Here is a 14,764-nt window from a genome sequence, read left to right on the forward strand (position 1 = left end):
GTGCTGTGGCTGGCCCGTGTGGCTGCTGTGGCCGACTGCTGTGGCTGACACGCCGACGGGACCACTCGGCCGCGCGCCAAACCCTCCCGGGCCTAAGACCAAGAGAACGTCCCGGCTCCGACTAAACACATTTTGTTGGGCTGAGCCTCTCAACCACCACCTGCCCACTCCCGCGCGCGAGCAAGTCGTCCATCCCGCCGCCCGTCGCTGCTGATTCCTGCGGCCTCGCTCCCTCGCCCACCACCGCCCACCGCCCACCGCGCCCTCGCCGCCGCATCCCGACACAATGCCTGCCACCGCCATCCTGTCCCGCACCGGCGCTCAATTGAGCTCGCGGGGGTCAATTGCCCTGCGCGGCGCCTTCCAGAGGTGCGTGCCGCCGTGAGCGAGCGCGTGCGGAGCTCGACCAGAGCTTCGCGCCCGCGCCCGCCGCGTCTGCGAGTCCGACGCCGCTGACAGCCCCAGACGCACGCCCGCGCTCGCCGCCCTGGCCCGCTTCTATGCCTGTGAGTCGCCGGCAATACATGACTGCACCCAGCTGCCCCGACTGCGCCCACGCTCCCGCTGCTTGTCCGCTTGCTGTTTGTCCGCCCGCTGATGCATTTCTCCAGCCTACCCCCCGCACACCGTCGTCAGCATGCCCGCGCTGTCGCCGACCATGACCGCCGGCAACATTGGCACCTGGCAAAAGGCTGTCGGCGACTCGATAGCCCCCGGCGACGTGCTCGTCGAGATCGAGACAGACAAGGCACAGATGGACTTTGAGTTCCAGGAGGAGGGCACCATTGCCCGCATCCTGCGCGACGCCGGCGAGAAGGACGTCGCCGTTGGCAGCGTGAGTCCCGCCCGCATCCTTCGCCGCACCTTCGGCCGCAGCTAACCCGCGCAGCCCATCGCCGTCATGGTCGAGGAGGGCGCCGACGTGTCCGCCTTCGCCAACTTCTCCATCGAGGACGCCGGCGGCGACAAGAAGGCCGACACCCCCTCCAAGCAGGGCAACGCCGCCGAGGCCAGCGAGCCCGCCGACTCGGGCTCCAAGACCGCGCCCCCCAAGCAGGAGGCCCCCGTCTCGCAGGAGTCCGACTCGACCGGCAACCGCCTCGAGACGTCGCTGCAGCGCCAGCCCGGCTTCTCGCCCGCCGTCAAGGCGCTTGCGCTTGAGAAGGGCATCGCCCTCAAGGACATCAAGGGCACCGGCCGCGGCGGCGCCGTCACCAAGGCCGACGTCGAGAAGGCCCAGCCCGCCGGCCCCGCTGCCGCCGCCGGCCCCGCCGCCTACGAGGACACCGAGGCCTCGAGCATGCGCAAGGTCATCGCCACGCGCCTGACCGAGTCGATGCAGCAGAACCCCCACTACTTTGTCGCCTCGTCCATCTCCGTGTCCAAGCTGCTCGCCCTGCGCACCGCCCTCAACGCCTCCGCCGACGGCGCCTACAAGCTGTCCGTCAACGACCTGCTCGTCAAGGCCCTCGCCGTCGCCGCCCGCAAGGTCCCCGCCGCCAACTCGTCGTGGCGCGAAATCGACGGCAAGATCGTCATCCGCACCCACCACACCGTCGACGTCTCCGTCGCCGTCTCCACCCCCGTCGGCCTCATGACCCCGATCGTCAAGAACGTCGGCGCCCTCGGCCTCAGCGCCATCTCGTCCCAGATCAAGGATCTCGGCAAGCGCGCCCGCGACGCCAAGCTCAAGCCCGACGAGTACCAGGGCGGCACCATCACCATCTCCAACATGGGCATGAACCCGGCCGTCGAGCGCTTCACCGCCGTCATCAACCCGCCCCAGGCCTGCATCGTCGCCATCGGCACAACGAAGAAGGTCGCCGTCCCCGCGGAGAACGAGGACGGCTCCGCCGGTGTCGCCTGGGACGACCAGATTGTCATCACCGGCTCGTTCGACCACAAGGTCGTCGACGGCGCTGTCGGTGGCGAGTTCATGAAGGAGCTGAAGAAGGCGATTGAGAACCCGCTCGAGCTGCTTTTGTAGTGGACGAGTCTCCCGTGAAGAAGAGGAGTGCATAAGGGGAGGAGGGGGAGGAGGAGGAGTGCATGCTGTAGAGAGTAGCGAAGACGTGTGTGTGTAACTTTAGGCGAAGCATCTCTTGTACAATGACCGACTGTGACTGCAACTGCAACTGCGACTGCGATGCGACTGCGAGGTGAAGTGAAGTGGCCCTTGGGGTTCCGGGTGCAGGGCGAACTTATTTCTTTTCCTGACTACGGGTTCTTGTGATGTGCTGGTGCTGTGCTATTGATGTGCTATTGATGTGTGGACGATACAGTGCTGGACTAATGTTGTGGATAGGACACGCAAAGCACATGGCGAGCAAGCACAGGAGTGGTGTGGTGTGGAGTTGAGTCCGTCAAGTGCGGCATTTGTACTCTTACTCGTACACGGTCTGCTCTGCTATCTTGTCTTCCGCGTGTCCCCCCCCCCCCCCCTTACTACACTTCCACTCGCTCAGTACACATTTTTCCCGGCTCACTACACTTCCCCCGCCTCACCACCCTCCCTCCCGGGCTCGCTACACTCCCCCCACCCCTCCCACCCGGCTCGCTGCGCTCGCCGCCTACGAAATATCAAACAACTTCTTCAGCTCAATCAACAGCTTCCACTCCTCCTGCGACACGTCGCTGCGGAAGAACTCCTTGAGCGTGTCGATGCTCTTGCGCGTGATGGCGCTGTACAGCACGTCCGTCTCCTCGAGGTGCCGCCCGTACATGGGCTGGTTGGCGCCCTCGATCTTGACGGCCACCGAGGGCGCGCCGCGCTTGCAGATCTGGATTTGCTTGTGGTCGCGCTCGATGGATGTGCTGTGGGGTAGTATATTAGCTGGGTGTCTGGGTTACGGGGGGGGGAAGGGTAAGGGGGTGGAGAGGGTAAGGGGATTGGAGGAAAATAGGGGTAATGGGGAACGTACACGCGACCCAGATTAATAACCTCCTTTAGCCCCGTAACCGGGTTCTTCTTGATCGCGCAGATGGGCGTGGTCATGCGCAGATTGCCCTCGGCCACGTCGACGCCAATGACAATCGGGTCTTTCTTGTTGAACACGGCGACGGTGCGCAGCACGCACGGGAACACGGCGAGCATCTTGGACTCCTCCTTGCGCTGCTCCTCGAGCTGCTTCATGTGCGCCGTGAACTTGTCGAACAGGTGGTAGATGATGTCGGCCTCGAAGATCTTGACCCCGATCTCGTCTGCGTACTGCTTGGCTTCCTTGTCGACTTTGACGTCGAAGCACAGCATGACTGCGAATTCTTTGGCTTTCTCGAGCATCACGCCGGCGCGCAGCACGTCCTTTTTGAATACGGGGCCGATCGAGATGGTCGCCACGGGGATCTTGGAGACGCGCAGGAACTCCAGCAGGGCTTCGAGCGAGCCGAGGGTGGATGCCTGGACCGACACGCCGCGGCCCGTCTTGGACACGTTGCTGAGCAGGTGCTCGAGGTCGCCCATGACCTCGTCCATGAGGTCCTCCTCGTCGTCGTTGGGGCCGACGACGAGCAGGCGCGAGCCGGCAATGGCCGTGTCGAGGCCGTCGGCTGCGATCTTGATGCCCATCGCGGCCTTGACCTCCTTGTTGTGCACGTACACCGACTTGACGCGCAGCTCCTTCATCTCGGCGGGCGTGAGGAGCGCACGAATGTTTGTCACGATCGGCTCTGGATTACCGCACACGACGATGCGGTCGCCCTCGTGCAGGACACCGTTGGACAGGATGACGTCAATGGTGGTGCCGAGGCCCTCGATGACCTTGACTTCGAGCACAGTGCACTCGACCTCGGACAGGTACATGAGGTTGTTGGTCAGACGGCTCTGGGTCAGGCTGACAATGAGCTTGATCATGTCGGGGATACCCTCACCCGTGTGCGCGGAGGTGGGGCACACCGACACGTACTTGGACAAGCTCTTGTTCTTGAAGTGCAGCTCAGAGTTGAACCCCTGTTCGGCCAGCTGAGTGCGCACAAACGCCCAACGCTCCTCGAACTCGGACTGGACCGCGGGCTTCTGCAGGTTGAAGCTGTCCTCGAAGCCGTTGTTGTCGATCTTCTTCCAGCCGAAGAGACGATCGATCTTGTTGAGGGCGACAATGAAAGGCGTCTTCCTGCCCCTCAGCAGCTTCATCGACTCGATGGTCTGAGGCTCGAGACCGTGCATGATATCGATGACAAGGATGGCAATGTTACACAACGACGAACCACGAGACCGCAGGTTGGTGAAAGACTCGTGACCAGGTGTGTCAATGACCAAAAGACCGGGGACGTTGAACTTGAAGCTGTTGTCCTTGTTGACAACCGCGACCTTCTTCTCCAAGGCCTCGACGGGGAAGTAGGTGGCACCGATCTGCTGGGTGATACCTCCGGCTTCGCCCTCCTGGACGTTGGTCTGACGGATCTTGTCGAGCAGTTTTGTCTTACCGGTATCGACGTGACCGAGAATACAGCAAATGGGGGATCGCAGGTTGTCTTTGGAGCGCTCCGCAAGAGCAGCCTCGTGTGCCTCCTTTCGTCGGTCGGCCGCGGCCTGCTTGCGAGCAGCTTCGGCGCGCTGGTGAGCAGTCACTTGCTCGTCCTCGGAGTCATCGCTGTCGTCGTCGGAATCCTCCTCAGAGTCCGAGTCAGAGTCGCTACCTGTTGCGGCGGGCTTGGCAACGGTCTTCTCTGATGGCATAGGTGCAGGTGCCGCTGCTTCAGCCTTCGCCGCCGCCGCCTTTGCGACCTCGGCCTTCTTCTCCTCCTCTTCGTCTGTGTCCACGTCCCAGCTATCCTTGACACCGTCATCCTCATCAGCCGCCGCTTCCCAATCGTCGAGCGGTTCGTCGCCTTTCTTAGCCTCAGCATCGGCACGGGCCTTCTCGGCCTCCGCAGCAGCTTTCTCCTCCGCGAGCTTCAGCTCTGCGAGCTTATTCGCAGCCTCTTCAGCTTCGCGCGCTTCCCGCTCTTTCTGCTCCTGCTGCTGCTTCCTCTTCTTGCGGTCGTCCTTCTTGGGCTTCTTGGACGCCTCCGCCTCGCCTTCAAGCGCCGCAACCTTGGCACCGCTCTCGAGCATCTGCTTCAAGCGCAGGTCGGCCTTGGCCTTGGCCTCCTTTTGCGCCTTGGTCAAGTATTTGCCCTCCTTCTTGAGCTGCTCGATCTTCTCCTTCTCGCGCTGCTTCTTGGCCGCCTTGGCCTCCTCCTTGCGCTGGCGCTCCTCCTCTGCGAGCTTCTCCTCCTCCTCAGCGCGGGCCTTCTCTTCGGCATCGAGACGAGCAAGCTCCTCTTGTTGCTTTCGCAGCGCCTCCTGCTGCTTCTGGAGAGCTGCCAAAGCAGCAGGTACCTTCTTCTTCTTGCCGCCAGTTGCGGCCTCAGGAGCAGGGGTGGGTGCTGCTGCTGCTACGGGTGCGGCCTCGGCGGCCTTCGCTTCGGGCTTTGCAGGGCCACTGGTCTTCTTCTTCGCAGCCTGTGTGTTCCAGTCAGTCTCGAACAGCTGGTAGAGCTCGTTTATTCGTCACATACCATCTCCTTCTTTCGCTGCTTCTCCTTCTCCTTCTTCTCTCGCTCTTTTTCGGCCTTGGTCTTCATGCGCGGCGCCTCCTCAGTAGGCGTTGCTGGTGCAGGCTCTTCCTCCTTAGCCGCTGCGCCGCCTTTCTTGTTCTTCTTGCCGTAGTTGCCAGCGAAAACATCATCATCGTCGTCGTCAAAGTTGGCCTCCTGCGGCGCCTTGTTCGCGAAGTCATCGCCGGCAGGAGCCGGTGGGTCTTCGCCCTCGACTTCTGTGTTTGCGCCCTTCTTGTTCTTCTTCTTGCCGCGCCTTTGGAGCGCAGCCATCAGGCCGCCGCTTGCTTCCTCCTCGGCGCCGTTCTCCTCGATAGCCTTGGCCTCCTGTGCAACGGCATCGTTCTCGGTCGTGACGGTCTCGCCGAGCTCAGCCTCCCAGTCGTCCTCCTGCTGCTTCTTCTTGCCCTTCTTTGGCGCCATTTCGTCGGTCGCGCTTTTCGTGGGTGAGAATGTGGGCGCTCGTGCGTATTATGTAGGCTGCCGACGGGAGCACTTCCTGTGGCGGCGGGGTGGAGAGGTTCAAAGTCCCGAAAGCTGCAGTCGAAGACTCAAAGCGGAGCCTAGAAACCAGCTAGCCTTTTAGGAGATCCCGTGAGTCAAAGCTAAGCCAACGAAGGCCTGGATCTAGCAAGGAAGTGACAGGATAATGAAGCGTGAGGCAAACGCACAAAAGCCGACCGAATTTCGTCTGCTGCTGCGAATTCGATGCTTCTGTGGCGCTAATTGGCGGGGTATGGTGTGGCGTTGTGGCGTAGCGTGTGAACATCGCCCTCGACGTCTGGATCTTTGTCGTGTGGTCTCGAATTAGCTCTTCTCATACACCGTCAATGAAACAATAATAACGCTGAGTTTGGATTTACATTTTTCTTGCTTGACTACTTACTGCACTCACGCCGCGTTTGAACTGGTTACAGCAATGCGCCGTGGAGTTTCCAGTGTTTTGTGTTGACAGCTTTGGCAGTCAATATACTTTCGTGGACCTGAGATGTTTACCATGAAAGAAGAAACTCATGACTCTCTCGTGGAAAGATTGGAAAGAAGGATATAGCGGGCAGGTGTCCACCGTGTAATATTTACACAGACCATCGGAGTCTGCTATCTCAATATCGTCACCATGTTTTCCATCCTTAGAATCGACCTTCGTCTCCATCTCTGCATCATCGTCTTCAACTCTTGTTCTCTGTCTTCCTTATTTCATTCGCTCTACACAGCAGCAACTTCAAGGTCTTACAGACCATTTCGTGAACATTTCTTTAGTATCCGCACACCCATATAAACCAAGTGTCTTGACTTCCAAGAGACACGCTACGATTCGTCTGAGCAGCACTTCGTTCAGCCATGTATACTCCAGGGAATGCTTCGCTTTCGCGGATCCCAAGCTTCTACCAGCTCGAGCGGGGTCCGCTGATGACGTAACAAGCTTAGATATGCAGACGGTATCATCTCTGCTGACAGTGAGACTCAAAACACCACATGCCAGTACCGCCTCTTCAGTATTCTATCCCTATTTCAAACCTCAAGTTACAAGTAGTTTGGAATGGCCGACGGATCCACACCGTATCTCGATCGTGTGTTCACTGCACGCAGCACAGACGAGTCCCGGCGTATATACGATGAGTGGGCGACAACGTACGATTCAGACATGCAGAAGCACGCCTTCACCGCACCGCGCCTCGTCGCTGAAGGAGTTGCTCGCGGCCTGAAACTCAACCATCTGCATCGAGACCCGGAGCAGGTCCTGAAAGGCGTCCGGATCGTGGATGCCGGGTGTGGCACCGGCACGGTGGGCGTCGAGCTTGCGAGGCTGGGCGCAGAAGACACTGTTGGGCTGGACATCAGTAACGGGATGCTCATGGTGGCACGGAAGAGTGGGGCTTACACGGACTTGAAGATGGCGGATCTGACGAAGAAGCTGGAGTTTGAAGATGGTGGCTTTGACGCTCTCACCTGCTGCGGTACGTTTACGCATGGACATCTGGGTCCGGCGCCGCTTGCTGAGTTTGTAAGGATCGTGAAAAGCGGCGGGGTTGTTGTTGCTACCGTCTTGGATAGTCACTGGGTGGAGAAAGGCTTTGAGGCTGAAGCGGATCGGTTAGTCAGCGCCGGTGTATGTGAAGTTGTGGAAAATGCGGTACATCAGTATCGTAAGGATGCGGGTGGAGGACGTATATTGGTACTGAGAAGCATCTAACCGGATGGGGATTCGCTGTTGAAAGAAGTCGGAGCAGAATGACTACATGAATCATAGCTACGGTCTTTTTACGGGCATCGAACGAAAAGAGATACAATTGAACGCTTGATAGGTCGGATATCGGATGTCGTACCGGACCGGATCTATGACGGGAGCTCACTGTGTGGATTTCCGCGCGCATTGGTGATCTAAGTACCGCTTGTTCCAAGTGTGTTGACGTGCATACCGCCTTATCACTAAATCAGGGTGACATGTACAACTGGCAATCATTGTATGCTTCTAATCTAATACAACATCAGGAAGGGTATCAACATATAACATCTAAAACTCAGCATCTGCGGTAACATCCGAAACCTACATCGTTACCGTCCCAACACTGCAGCACAGCACATAGAACCCAATACAACAGCAAGCTCTCTCGTACTGTCCACACTCCCTTACGTCGCTCTTCAACCCCCTCTCCACGTATTTCTACAATACATCCCCCTCCTTCTCCACTCTAGCCACCATACTACTCACCCGCTGTCCCTCACTCCCTGTCATCGCACTCCCCTGTCTTACCCTCCCTTCCCCATGTACCTCTTGTTCTGCTCCTCCCCCCCTCTGCAACCCAGCAAGTACGCCCACAAACGCTCTCAGGTCTCCTGAATCAGCAAACCTCAGCGCGAGGCCCGTTCTTTTGCTTGCGGACTTTGATTCCGTGGCGGATTTACCTGTTGTCTTCAGCCCGCTGGTGGTCGCATCAACGGCTGTCATACTGGGCGTATGCAGCGCATCGCCGTGCGTCTTGTGGGATACAAGGAGAGCGGCAGTAGTCAGTGTGAAAGACTGTTTGAGAGAGGATGTGATATCAACTGCAGACGTTAGTCACAAACGTTTCAAATCGGATCGGATCGAATTTGAATAGTATGAGAGGAGGTAGGGTGGGGTGGGTTGTTGAGGCAGGCCTACCAGATGCAGAGCGCCATAGATAACTGGACCCGGGATGGCGGAGGCGGAACGTAATCGTAACATCCATACGCGTTTCGTTTTCGGAATTTCGGCCGCGCGTCCAGAGGAGCACGTCTGCGAAGCCGTAAGGGGTTGGGCGGAGGAGGGCTTGTTTCGCAAGGTGTACATTGGGCGCAAAGAAGCACAGATTCCAGCCGGTAAGATATTGCAGTGTTTGTTTGACGCCTACGCAGTTAGCGAGATTGTAGTGGGAGAAATGACGCGCTCGCCTACCTTGGGGGAGCCGCAAGGGGCTGCTTGGGTCGAAGGGAAACACCAAGCAGTAGGTGCTGAGTACAAGATTGCTTGCGGCCCACTCTGCGACTTTGGACTCATCGATCCATGGCTCGCTAGTCACGGAAGATATGTAGTTTGGGGTTGAGACTTGAGCAAAGCGGACGATCATACTGCGCTGAGCACTCATCGGGTTGAATTCTATACGGATGTCCAGGTCAATGTCCGGCCAGTGGATGAATAATTGAAGATGACTGTGTGAAAGGGTGTCGTAGGTAGCAACACAAGCTATGCGATATGCAAGTGTGTTCTGTTCTCGTACCTCGACAGCCAACAGTCTCTGCTGATCGATGATCTCGACACTGCGCCACTGCTGAACACCATTGACGTCGTTGTAGACCACGCTGAGGTTATGAAGAAACGCTAAGGCGGCCTCATTATCGACGAATGATATGGTGATCTCGTTGTTCAGATTATCGGGATCGTAAATGCAGTCGTAACTCTGTTTGTTATTCCTCGGAGGCTGAGCCTTCCACTGGTTGCAATCAGACCACCGTAATGTCAGGTGATTCCGCTCTATGGCAGACGAGATGTCGGTCAGAGGTAACCAGAAAGAGCTGCAACACTGTTTGGAAGCGCTACCTGACATCTGACTGACAACCAGTCGACGCGTCTTCAGCCAGATTCTGTATGCGTCAGTACTCTGCCGTGAATACGATTCGTAAACATGCAGAGTATTTTGTCGGAGGTCGCAACTAGGGTTGAATTCGATTGTGGGTTGGTTGATTTGATTGGAAACCTCAACGCCGGTGACACTAAGAACAAGGTGCTCCCGCAATCTTGGGCTTTTCTGTCGCGCGGCGCAATTGCATGTAATGGTGTTGTTGACAGACTGTGGCTTTGGTGGCAGTACGAGGCCACTCGACCATCTCACAAGTTGGGGTGATTGTATGGACGAGGCACCATAGCTTAATCGTCGATCATTCTGTCCCACTGATGAGGTGCGAGGAGTGTGACGGGATGTTGCAGAACCGGAAGACCAGGTATCCACTTGCTTAAGTTCTGGCGATCCAGCACTTGTAGAGCAGTCTGTAATGGTGGGACGCCGATCAGGAAATAGACTCAGACCAAGCCCAGAAGCTGATGTGGTATCCACATTGTCCCGACTAGCCAGCCTGTGAGGTGACATTAGACTATCTGCAGGCGCAGATATTAATGGAGTAGTAGGTTGCTGAGGTGTAGCATTCGTTGTAGTAGAAGAGGAGACGGTACGGAAAACACGCTGTGACAAGCTGGGTAGACTCGGCAATATGGGCGCCATCGGGGTCTTCTTACGACCATAAGCTTCTTGACAACATTCATTGACGTACGGCCATTGCGTGCTGAATTCCGTCAGTAACTGCCTCGCTTTGGGTCGCTGTGCTGGTTCATTTGCCATCTGAAAGTCGTCAGCGGCATCAGTAATGTATTCGTCAATCATACCATTCGTCTTATGACATGACGCAGGAAAATAGTTGGCGTCTCCGCCTCTTCCAATCTTAACTCAGATATCCAGTCATCCATGGCCCCGAGCCCCTCAGCTCTGTATATCCCATGTAAGTCACCCCCTATGCGCTCAAGCAAGTTACGCAATGGCCTGCCCGCTGCGACCGTGAAGATCTCGCAGAAAACGCGTCCCATTGACCACACATCTGAAGCATCGTTACGCTGCTCGTAATTCAGAACTTCCGGCGCACAGTAACCAGGAGTGAGATGGGATGGTCCCTCCGTAGTAGGGTCGCTGCCGGTCCAATCGTTTGATACCCCAAAATCACATAGATAAACTCGTCCTTTGCTCAGTACTATGTTGCTAGGCTTGATGTCTTTGTGGCGTATGAACTCTTTGTGTAGGTACGATAAAGCTGATACTAGGCATGCAAATGACTGCCGAAGTAATATGTATTCGTCGCTCGAAAGAGGCACAACGGCATTCTCAAGCATCTCCTTCAGTGACTCGTCAGCCACTGGGGAAAGTATGAGGGCAAAGTTGGAGTAATCTGTGTAGCTCGCAACTAATCGTAGTGTATGAGGGTGTTGAATCCGTCGCAGTATGTGCAGCTCCTTGATGAACAGTTGTACTCGGTCTCCCTGGAGTCTGCCTTTTCCGCGGATCGCTCGCTTACATGCATAGAAGCTCCCCTGGCGATTGTCTAGCGAGACATGTTGCACTTGGAAGACCCTTGCAGAAGTACCTTCACCAAGGGTTCTTCCCTCTTCGAAGAAGTCTTCGCCGTATTCGAGGTGTCGGTGAACATTTGGTGTTTCAAGTAATTCCGCCTCGCTCATAAGGTCATGGTCGGAGAGGACGTACAACTGCATACGTCTGAACTCATCCCAATCAACGTTTGTCCTGATTGAGCTGAAGGTGTCTTCGTCGACAGGTAGCCAGAAGTCGTTAATGTTGTGATTTTGGAATCGCAGTATTGCGTCTTCATCACATCGCAGCATGCGCAACAATGCGTACAGGCGGGGACTATCCCACCAGGGCCTGAAAAAGTCGTGTCGCTTAAGATGCTTTCGAATCAAGTTTAAGGATTTTTCATCAAAGTACTGAAGGTTGTCGTAAGGTGGCCGCGGTATTAGATGGTCGATAGACTCCTCGGCCACTCTGCGCGCAGAGCCCATTGTGATCCTGCTATGGGCAATACAGACATTTCAAATAGAACGACGTGAATCCGGGCTCGACGCTGGTGTTGACATCTGCAGATGAGATGACGAGGAGGAACAGCTACTGTCCACGAAGCCTGTTAGGCGAGAACGCTTTCGGCACGGCTGCCTGCCGCTGGCGTTCGGGGTGCGCCCCGCCTTCCCCAGAGCCCCACTCCTTCCATCTCGACAGTGCGCCACAAAGCTACAACGTGTGGGGTGGCCAACTTCTTACTGTTCGCATTGCATGCCTGGTCCCTCGATCGTGCATCAGATCGATGTCATGTCTCGTCAGGACCTGGATACTGGTCGGCTCAGCCTCTCGCTGTGCAAGCCACGAGAACCACCACAAGGCTGTGTACGGGTCAGCCCCCACACACAAGCTTGTTGTGCAACATGATCAACCAATCTGCCTCGCCAAAGCAGATTTGTGGCCGTACACGAATGTCAGCTCTTTGTATTGCCAAGCACCTCCCGACATATCCTGGGAGGAAATATCCTAGCAATGCCTCGTTGCCTTGTTGCCCTCTTTTCCGACCGACAGATGTGTCAAGCCTCATAGATAGTACACGATTCTCATGAAACGTATTGGCTATCTAAACGACCTGTCTACGTATCGACAAATCGTTGATCTGTACTCTCGGTGCCATTTTCTACGCGATGAACGTTCACAGTCAGCACACTAGACCTTCAGCTGGAGGGAAAACCGACCGGCGACTGGTGAATCCATTCACCACTTGGTCCCATAAGCAGGTCCTGGACTGCGCAGATGACTTCGTTCTCAAGTCTGGCTTGGCGGAGTACAGCGATCTTTTCCGCAAAGGCGCTTCCCTGGCGCAGTCAAACAAGCTATTTGAGAATGAGGAATACGGCGGTATGAGTTTGCTTTTGAAGGAGCGCAATGCTCTCAAACTCGAGTTCAGCAACAACCGCATGGACCGTTTCAAACAGCCGCTGAAGCTTTACGGACTCGTCGCTTGCTGCTCGCTTGGTGCAGCCGTGCAAGGATGGTTTGTTGATCGTCTTGATAGACATACTCGTCGCTAACAGGGAATCAGGGATCAAACAGCAGTTAACGGAGCTCAAATCTATTTCAAGAAGACCCTTGGTATGGAAAATAATGCGAATCTACTGGGGCTTGTCAACGGCGCACCATACCTCTGTTGCGCACTGGCTTGCTGCCTGAACTACCCATTGAACAAATATCTGGACCGTCGGGGTGTCATTTTCACGACCTGCATTATAAGCTCTGTGACCTGCCTATTGCAAGCCTTCTCACGGACATGGTGGCATTTATTTCTGGCAAGGTTTGCCCTCGGGTTCGGTATTGGGCCAAAAAGTGCAACAATCCCAATCTATGCAGCCGAAGCTGCTCCGGAAAATATTCGAGGTGCCTTAGTCATGATGTGGCAAATGTGGACTGCCTTTGGTATCATGTGCGGATACTTTTCTGGCGTTGCGTTTGCAAAAGTAGCAGGCGACCTCAAATGGCGGTTGATGCTAGGCAGTCCGGTAAGTATTCAGGCACTACTATTGTCGCACCTACTGACACACTGTAGATGGTCTTGCCACTCCTTGTTGTTCTCTACATCTATGCTCTTCCAGAATCCCCGAGAGTCCTACTCGACAAAGCGCGCAAACGCAAAGACGATGCAAGTGACCTTTATGAAAAGGCGTTTCTGGGACTTCGTAGTCTTCGGAATTCCAAAGTGCAAGCAGCCAGGGATCTATTCCTTATGGACTATCTGCTTGAAGAAGAGTCCAAGATAATGCACGACCACAAGCGCTTCCAGGAGCTTTTCACACAGAGACGGTGCCGCAACGCATTAACAGCATCTGTTATCTGTATGTTTCTACAGCAGATGTGTGGCGTTAATGTCACAGTTTACTATTCATCAAGTATCATGACGGAAAACGCGAACTGGTCCCCCGAGAATGCACTCTTACTTTCTGCGGGCTTCGGTATTATCAACTTCGTCTTCGCTTTCCCCGCTGCTTGGACGATCGATACTTTTGGGCGCCGCAACTTACTGCTTTTCACTTTTCCCTTTATGGCACTTTTCCAATTCGTCATGGTTGTCGCAGTGGCCTTGCCAGACAATACTTCGCGACGCGCCCTCGCCATAGTAGGCATGTACTTGTTTGGCATCGCCTACTCCCCTGGCGAAGGACCCGTACCATTTGTCTACAGCGCAGAGTCTATGCCGCTTTACAACCGCGACTACGGCATGGGCATTGTCACAGCAATTAATTGGCTGTTCAACTTCATCGTTTCCTTTACCTGGCCCAGCATGAGTGGAGAAGATGGTCTGGGGCCTTCAGGCGCCTTTGCTTGGTACGGTGTGTGGTGTCTGATAGGATGGTGGCTCATTTTGCTGTTCGTGCCAGAAACAAAGGATCTGACTCTGGAAGAGCTCGACATAGTCTTCGATAAACCACCGCACGACTATATGAGACACGGAATAGCGCAGCTCAAGTGGTTTATCGGGTACCACGTCCTGAGAAAGAGACGGATGGAAAAGGAAAGACCGGTTTTTCTCAACCCTGTTTCGTCGACCCGACAACACGACCCAAGGGGTGACTTCCCCGATTCTTCACACGAGCTCTCAGGTTTCAGGGAAACCAGCAGATAAGTGAACTTTCAGCTGACTAACCTTAGTACAGAACTTGTAGCTATCATCATACTTAAAGCTAAATTCTAGTCAAGTGTTACCTACTTTGTAGGCATAATGGTTTTCCGTAAAATACCATTTTTATACTTTACTGTCGCGTGATAGAATACCTGGCTCACATGCTACATGAACCCAAGCCAGTCGTTGTAGCTGCAGACTGATCGCCCTTTTATAGTTGTTGTGGTACGAGATAGTCGAATAGTTGGGAATTGCTATACCTCACAGAAGCATCTCTGCCAGATCACAATCGAATCACTGTATAGCTCACTGATGTCACAGTAAGGATAAATCCGATATGTAGGACTTAGCTAAGTATTGTTTGTCCTCAACATCCCTGTTTCGGATACGACAATACGGCCGTACTACACGCTATACGACGTACTGACTAATCCTCTTAGGGCCTAGCGGATGCTCTGTCCGTCTGAAGAGTTCCGCTGTTGTCAGTTAACCA

At 55.4% G+C, this 14,764-nt stretch overlaps 5 protein-coding genes across 5 annotated transcripts; 3 read left to right on the forward strand and 2 right to left on the reverse strand.

Moving 5' to 3' along the window:
- The first annotated feature begins 119 nt into the window (after positions 1 to 119).
- Positions 120 to 2,140, forward strand: C7974DRAFT_189109 (dihydrolipoamide acetyltransferase component of pyruvate dehydrogenase). Its single transcript, XM_046136547.1, has 4 exons — positions 120 to 369; positions 466 to 506; positions 612 to 835; positions 890 to 2,140. Exons 1-4 carry the CDS (start codon positions 287 to 289, stop codon positions 1,985 to 1,987), a joined length of 1,446 nt encoding a protein of 481 aa, XP_045997336.1. The 5' UTR covers positions 120 to 286; the 3' UTR covers positions 1,988 to 2,140.
- A 399-nt stretch (positions 2,141 to 2,539) lies between these two features.
- C7974DRAFT_394726 (uncharacterized protein) lies at positions 2,540 to 6,338 on the reverse strand. Its single transcript, XM_046141919.1, has 3 exons — positions 5,500 to 6,338; positions 2,922 to 5,443; positions 2,540 to 2,814 (listed from the first exon to the last, which is right to left on the reverse strand). Exons 1-3 carry the CDS (start codon positions 5,959 to 5,961, stop codon positions 2,571 to 2,573), a joined length of 3,228 nt encoding a protein of 1,075 aa, XP_045997337.1. The 5' UTR covers positions 5,962 to 6,338; the 3' UTR covers positions 2,540 to 2,570.
- A 740-nt stretch (positions 6,339 to 7,078) lies between these two features.
- C7974DRAFT_376394 (S-adenosyl-L-methionine-dependent methyltransferase) lies at positions 7,079 to 7,924 on the forward strand (the record flags this gene model as incomplete). Its single annotated transcript, XM_046140277.1, has 2 exons — positions 7,079 to 7,648; positions 7,790 to 7,924. The coding sequence occupies 2 exons, from the start codon at positions 7,079 to 7,081 to the stop codon at positions 7,922 to 7,924; spliced, it is 705 nt and encodes a 234-aa protein (XP_045997338.1).
- Positions 7,925 to 7,967: 43 nt separating this feature from the next.
- On the reverse strand, positions 7,968 to 11,717 carry C7974DRAFT_189150 (kinase-like domain-containing protein). Its single transcript, XM_046136549.1, has 4 exons — positions 10,439 to 11,717; positions 8,957 to 10,394; positions 8,684 to 8,908; positions 7,968 to 8,586 (listed from the first exon to the last, which is right to left on the reverse strand). Exons 1-4 carry the CDS (start codon positions 11,618 to 11,620, stop codon positions 8,204 to 8,206), a joined length of 3,228 nt encoding a protein of 1,075 aa, XP_045997339.1. The 5' UTR covers positions 11,621 to 11,717; the 3' UTR covers positions 7,968 to 8,203.
- A 111-nt stretch (positions 11,718 to 11,828) lies between these two features.
- C7974DRAFT_359430 (uncharacterized protein) lies at positions 11,829 to 14,373 on the forward strand. Its single transcript, XM_046139663.1, has 3 exons — positions 11,829 to 12,651; positions 12,700 to 13,153; positions 13,201 to 14,373. Exons 1-3 carry the CDS (start codon positions 12,302 to 12,304, stop codon positions 14,272 to 14,274), a joined length of 1,878 nt encoding a protein of 625 aa, XP_045997340.1. The 5' UTR covers positions 11,829 to 12,301; the 3' UTR covers positions 14,275 to 14,373.
- Positions 14,374 to 14,764: the final 391 nt, after the last annotated feature.

Source organism: Boeremia exigua (assembly GCF_020726555.1).
Source record: "Boeremia exigua strain MPI-SDFR-AT-0100 chromosome Unknown C7974scaffold_6, whole genome shotgun sequence".
Taxonomy (NCBI): domain Eukaryota; kingdom Fungi; phylum Ascomycota; class Dothideomycetes; order Pleosporales; family Didymellaceae; genus Boeremia; species Boeremia exigua.

What these genes read in the sequence shown, in the direction of transcription:
- C7974DRAFT_189109 (XM_046136547.1), top strand. Translation starts at nt 287, where the DNA reads ATGCCTGCCACCGCCATCCTGTCCCGCACCGGCGCTCAATTGAGCTCG. An exon ending in CCTGGCCCGCTTCTATGCCT is followed by an intron (nt 507 to 611) that starts GTGAGTCGCCGG and finishes GCATTTCTCCAG; the next exon opens with CCTACCCCCCGCACACCGTC. An exon ending in AGGACGTCGCCGTTGGCAGC is followed by an intron (nt 836 to 889) that starts GTGAGTCCCGCC and finishes TAACCCGCGCAG; the next exon opens with CCCATCGCCGTCATGGTCGA.
- C7974DRAFT_394726 (XM_046141919.1), bottom strand. Translation starts at nt 5,961, where the DNA reads ATGGCGCCAAAGAAGGGCAAGAAGAAGCAGCAGGAGGACGACTGGGAG. An exon ending in AGCAGCGAAAGAAGGAGATG is followed by an intron (nt 5,444 to 5,499) that starts GTATGTGACGAA and finishes TGGAACACACAG; the next exon opens with GCTGCGAAGAAGAAGACCAG. An exon ending in GTTATTAATCTGGGTCGCGT is followed by an intron (nt 2,815 to 2,921) that starts GTACGTTCCCCA and finishes ACTACCCCACAG; the next exon opens with CACATCCATCGAGCGCGACC.
- C7974DRAFT_189150 (XM_046136549.1), bottom strand. Translation starts at nt 11,620, where the DNA reads ATGGGCTCTGCGCGCAGAGTGGCCGAGGAGTCTATCGACCATCTAATA. An exon ending in GTCATGTCATAAGACGAATG is followed by an intron (nt 10,395 to 10,438) that starts GTATGATTGACG and finishes GACGACTTTCAG; the next exon opens with ATGGCAAATGAACCAGCACA. An exon ending in CCCCTTGCGGCTCCCCCAAG is followed by an intron (nt 8,909 to 8,956) that starts GTAGGCGAGCGC and finishes CTAACTGCGTAG; the next exon opens with GCGTCAAACAAACACTGCAA.
- C7974DRAFT_359430 (XM_046139663.1), top strand. Translation starts at nt 12,302, where the DNA reads ATGAACGTTCACAGTCAGCACACTAGACCTTCAGCTGGAGGGAAAACC. An exon ending in GGTGCAGCCGTGCAAGGATG is followed by an intron (nt 12,652 to 12,699) that starts GTTTGTTGATCG and finishes ACAGGGAATCAG; the next exon opens with GGATCAAACAGCAGTTAACG. An exon ending in GGTTGATGCTAGGCAGTCCG is followed by an intron (nt 13,154 to 13,200) that starts GTAAGTATTCAG and finishes GACACACTGTAG; the next exon opens with ATGGTCTTGCCACTCCTTGT.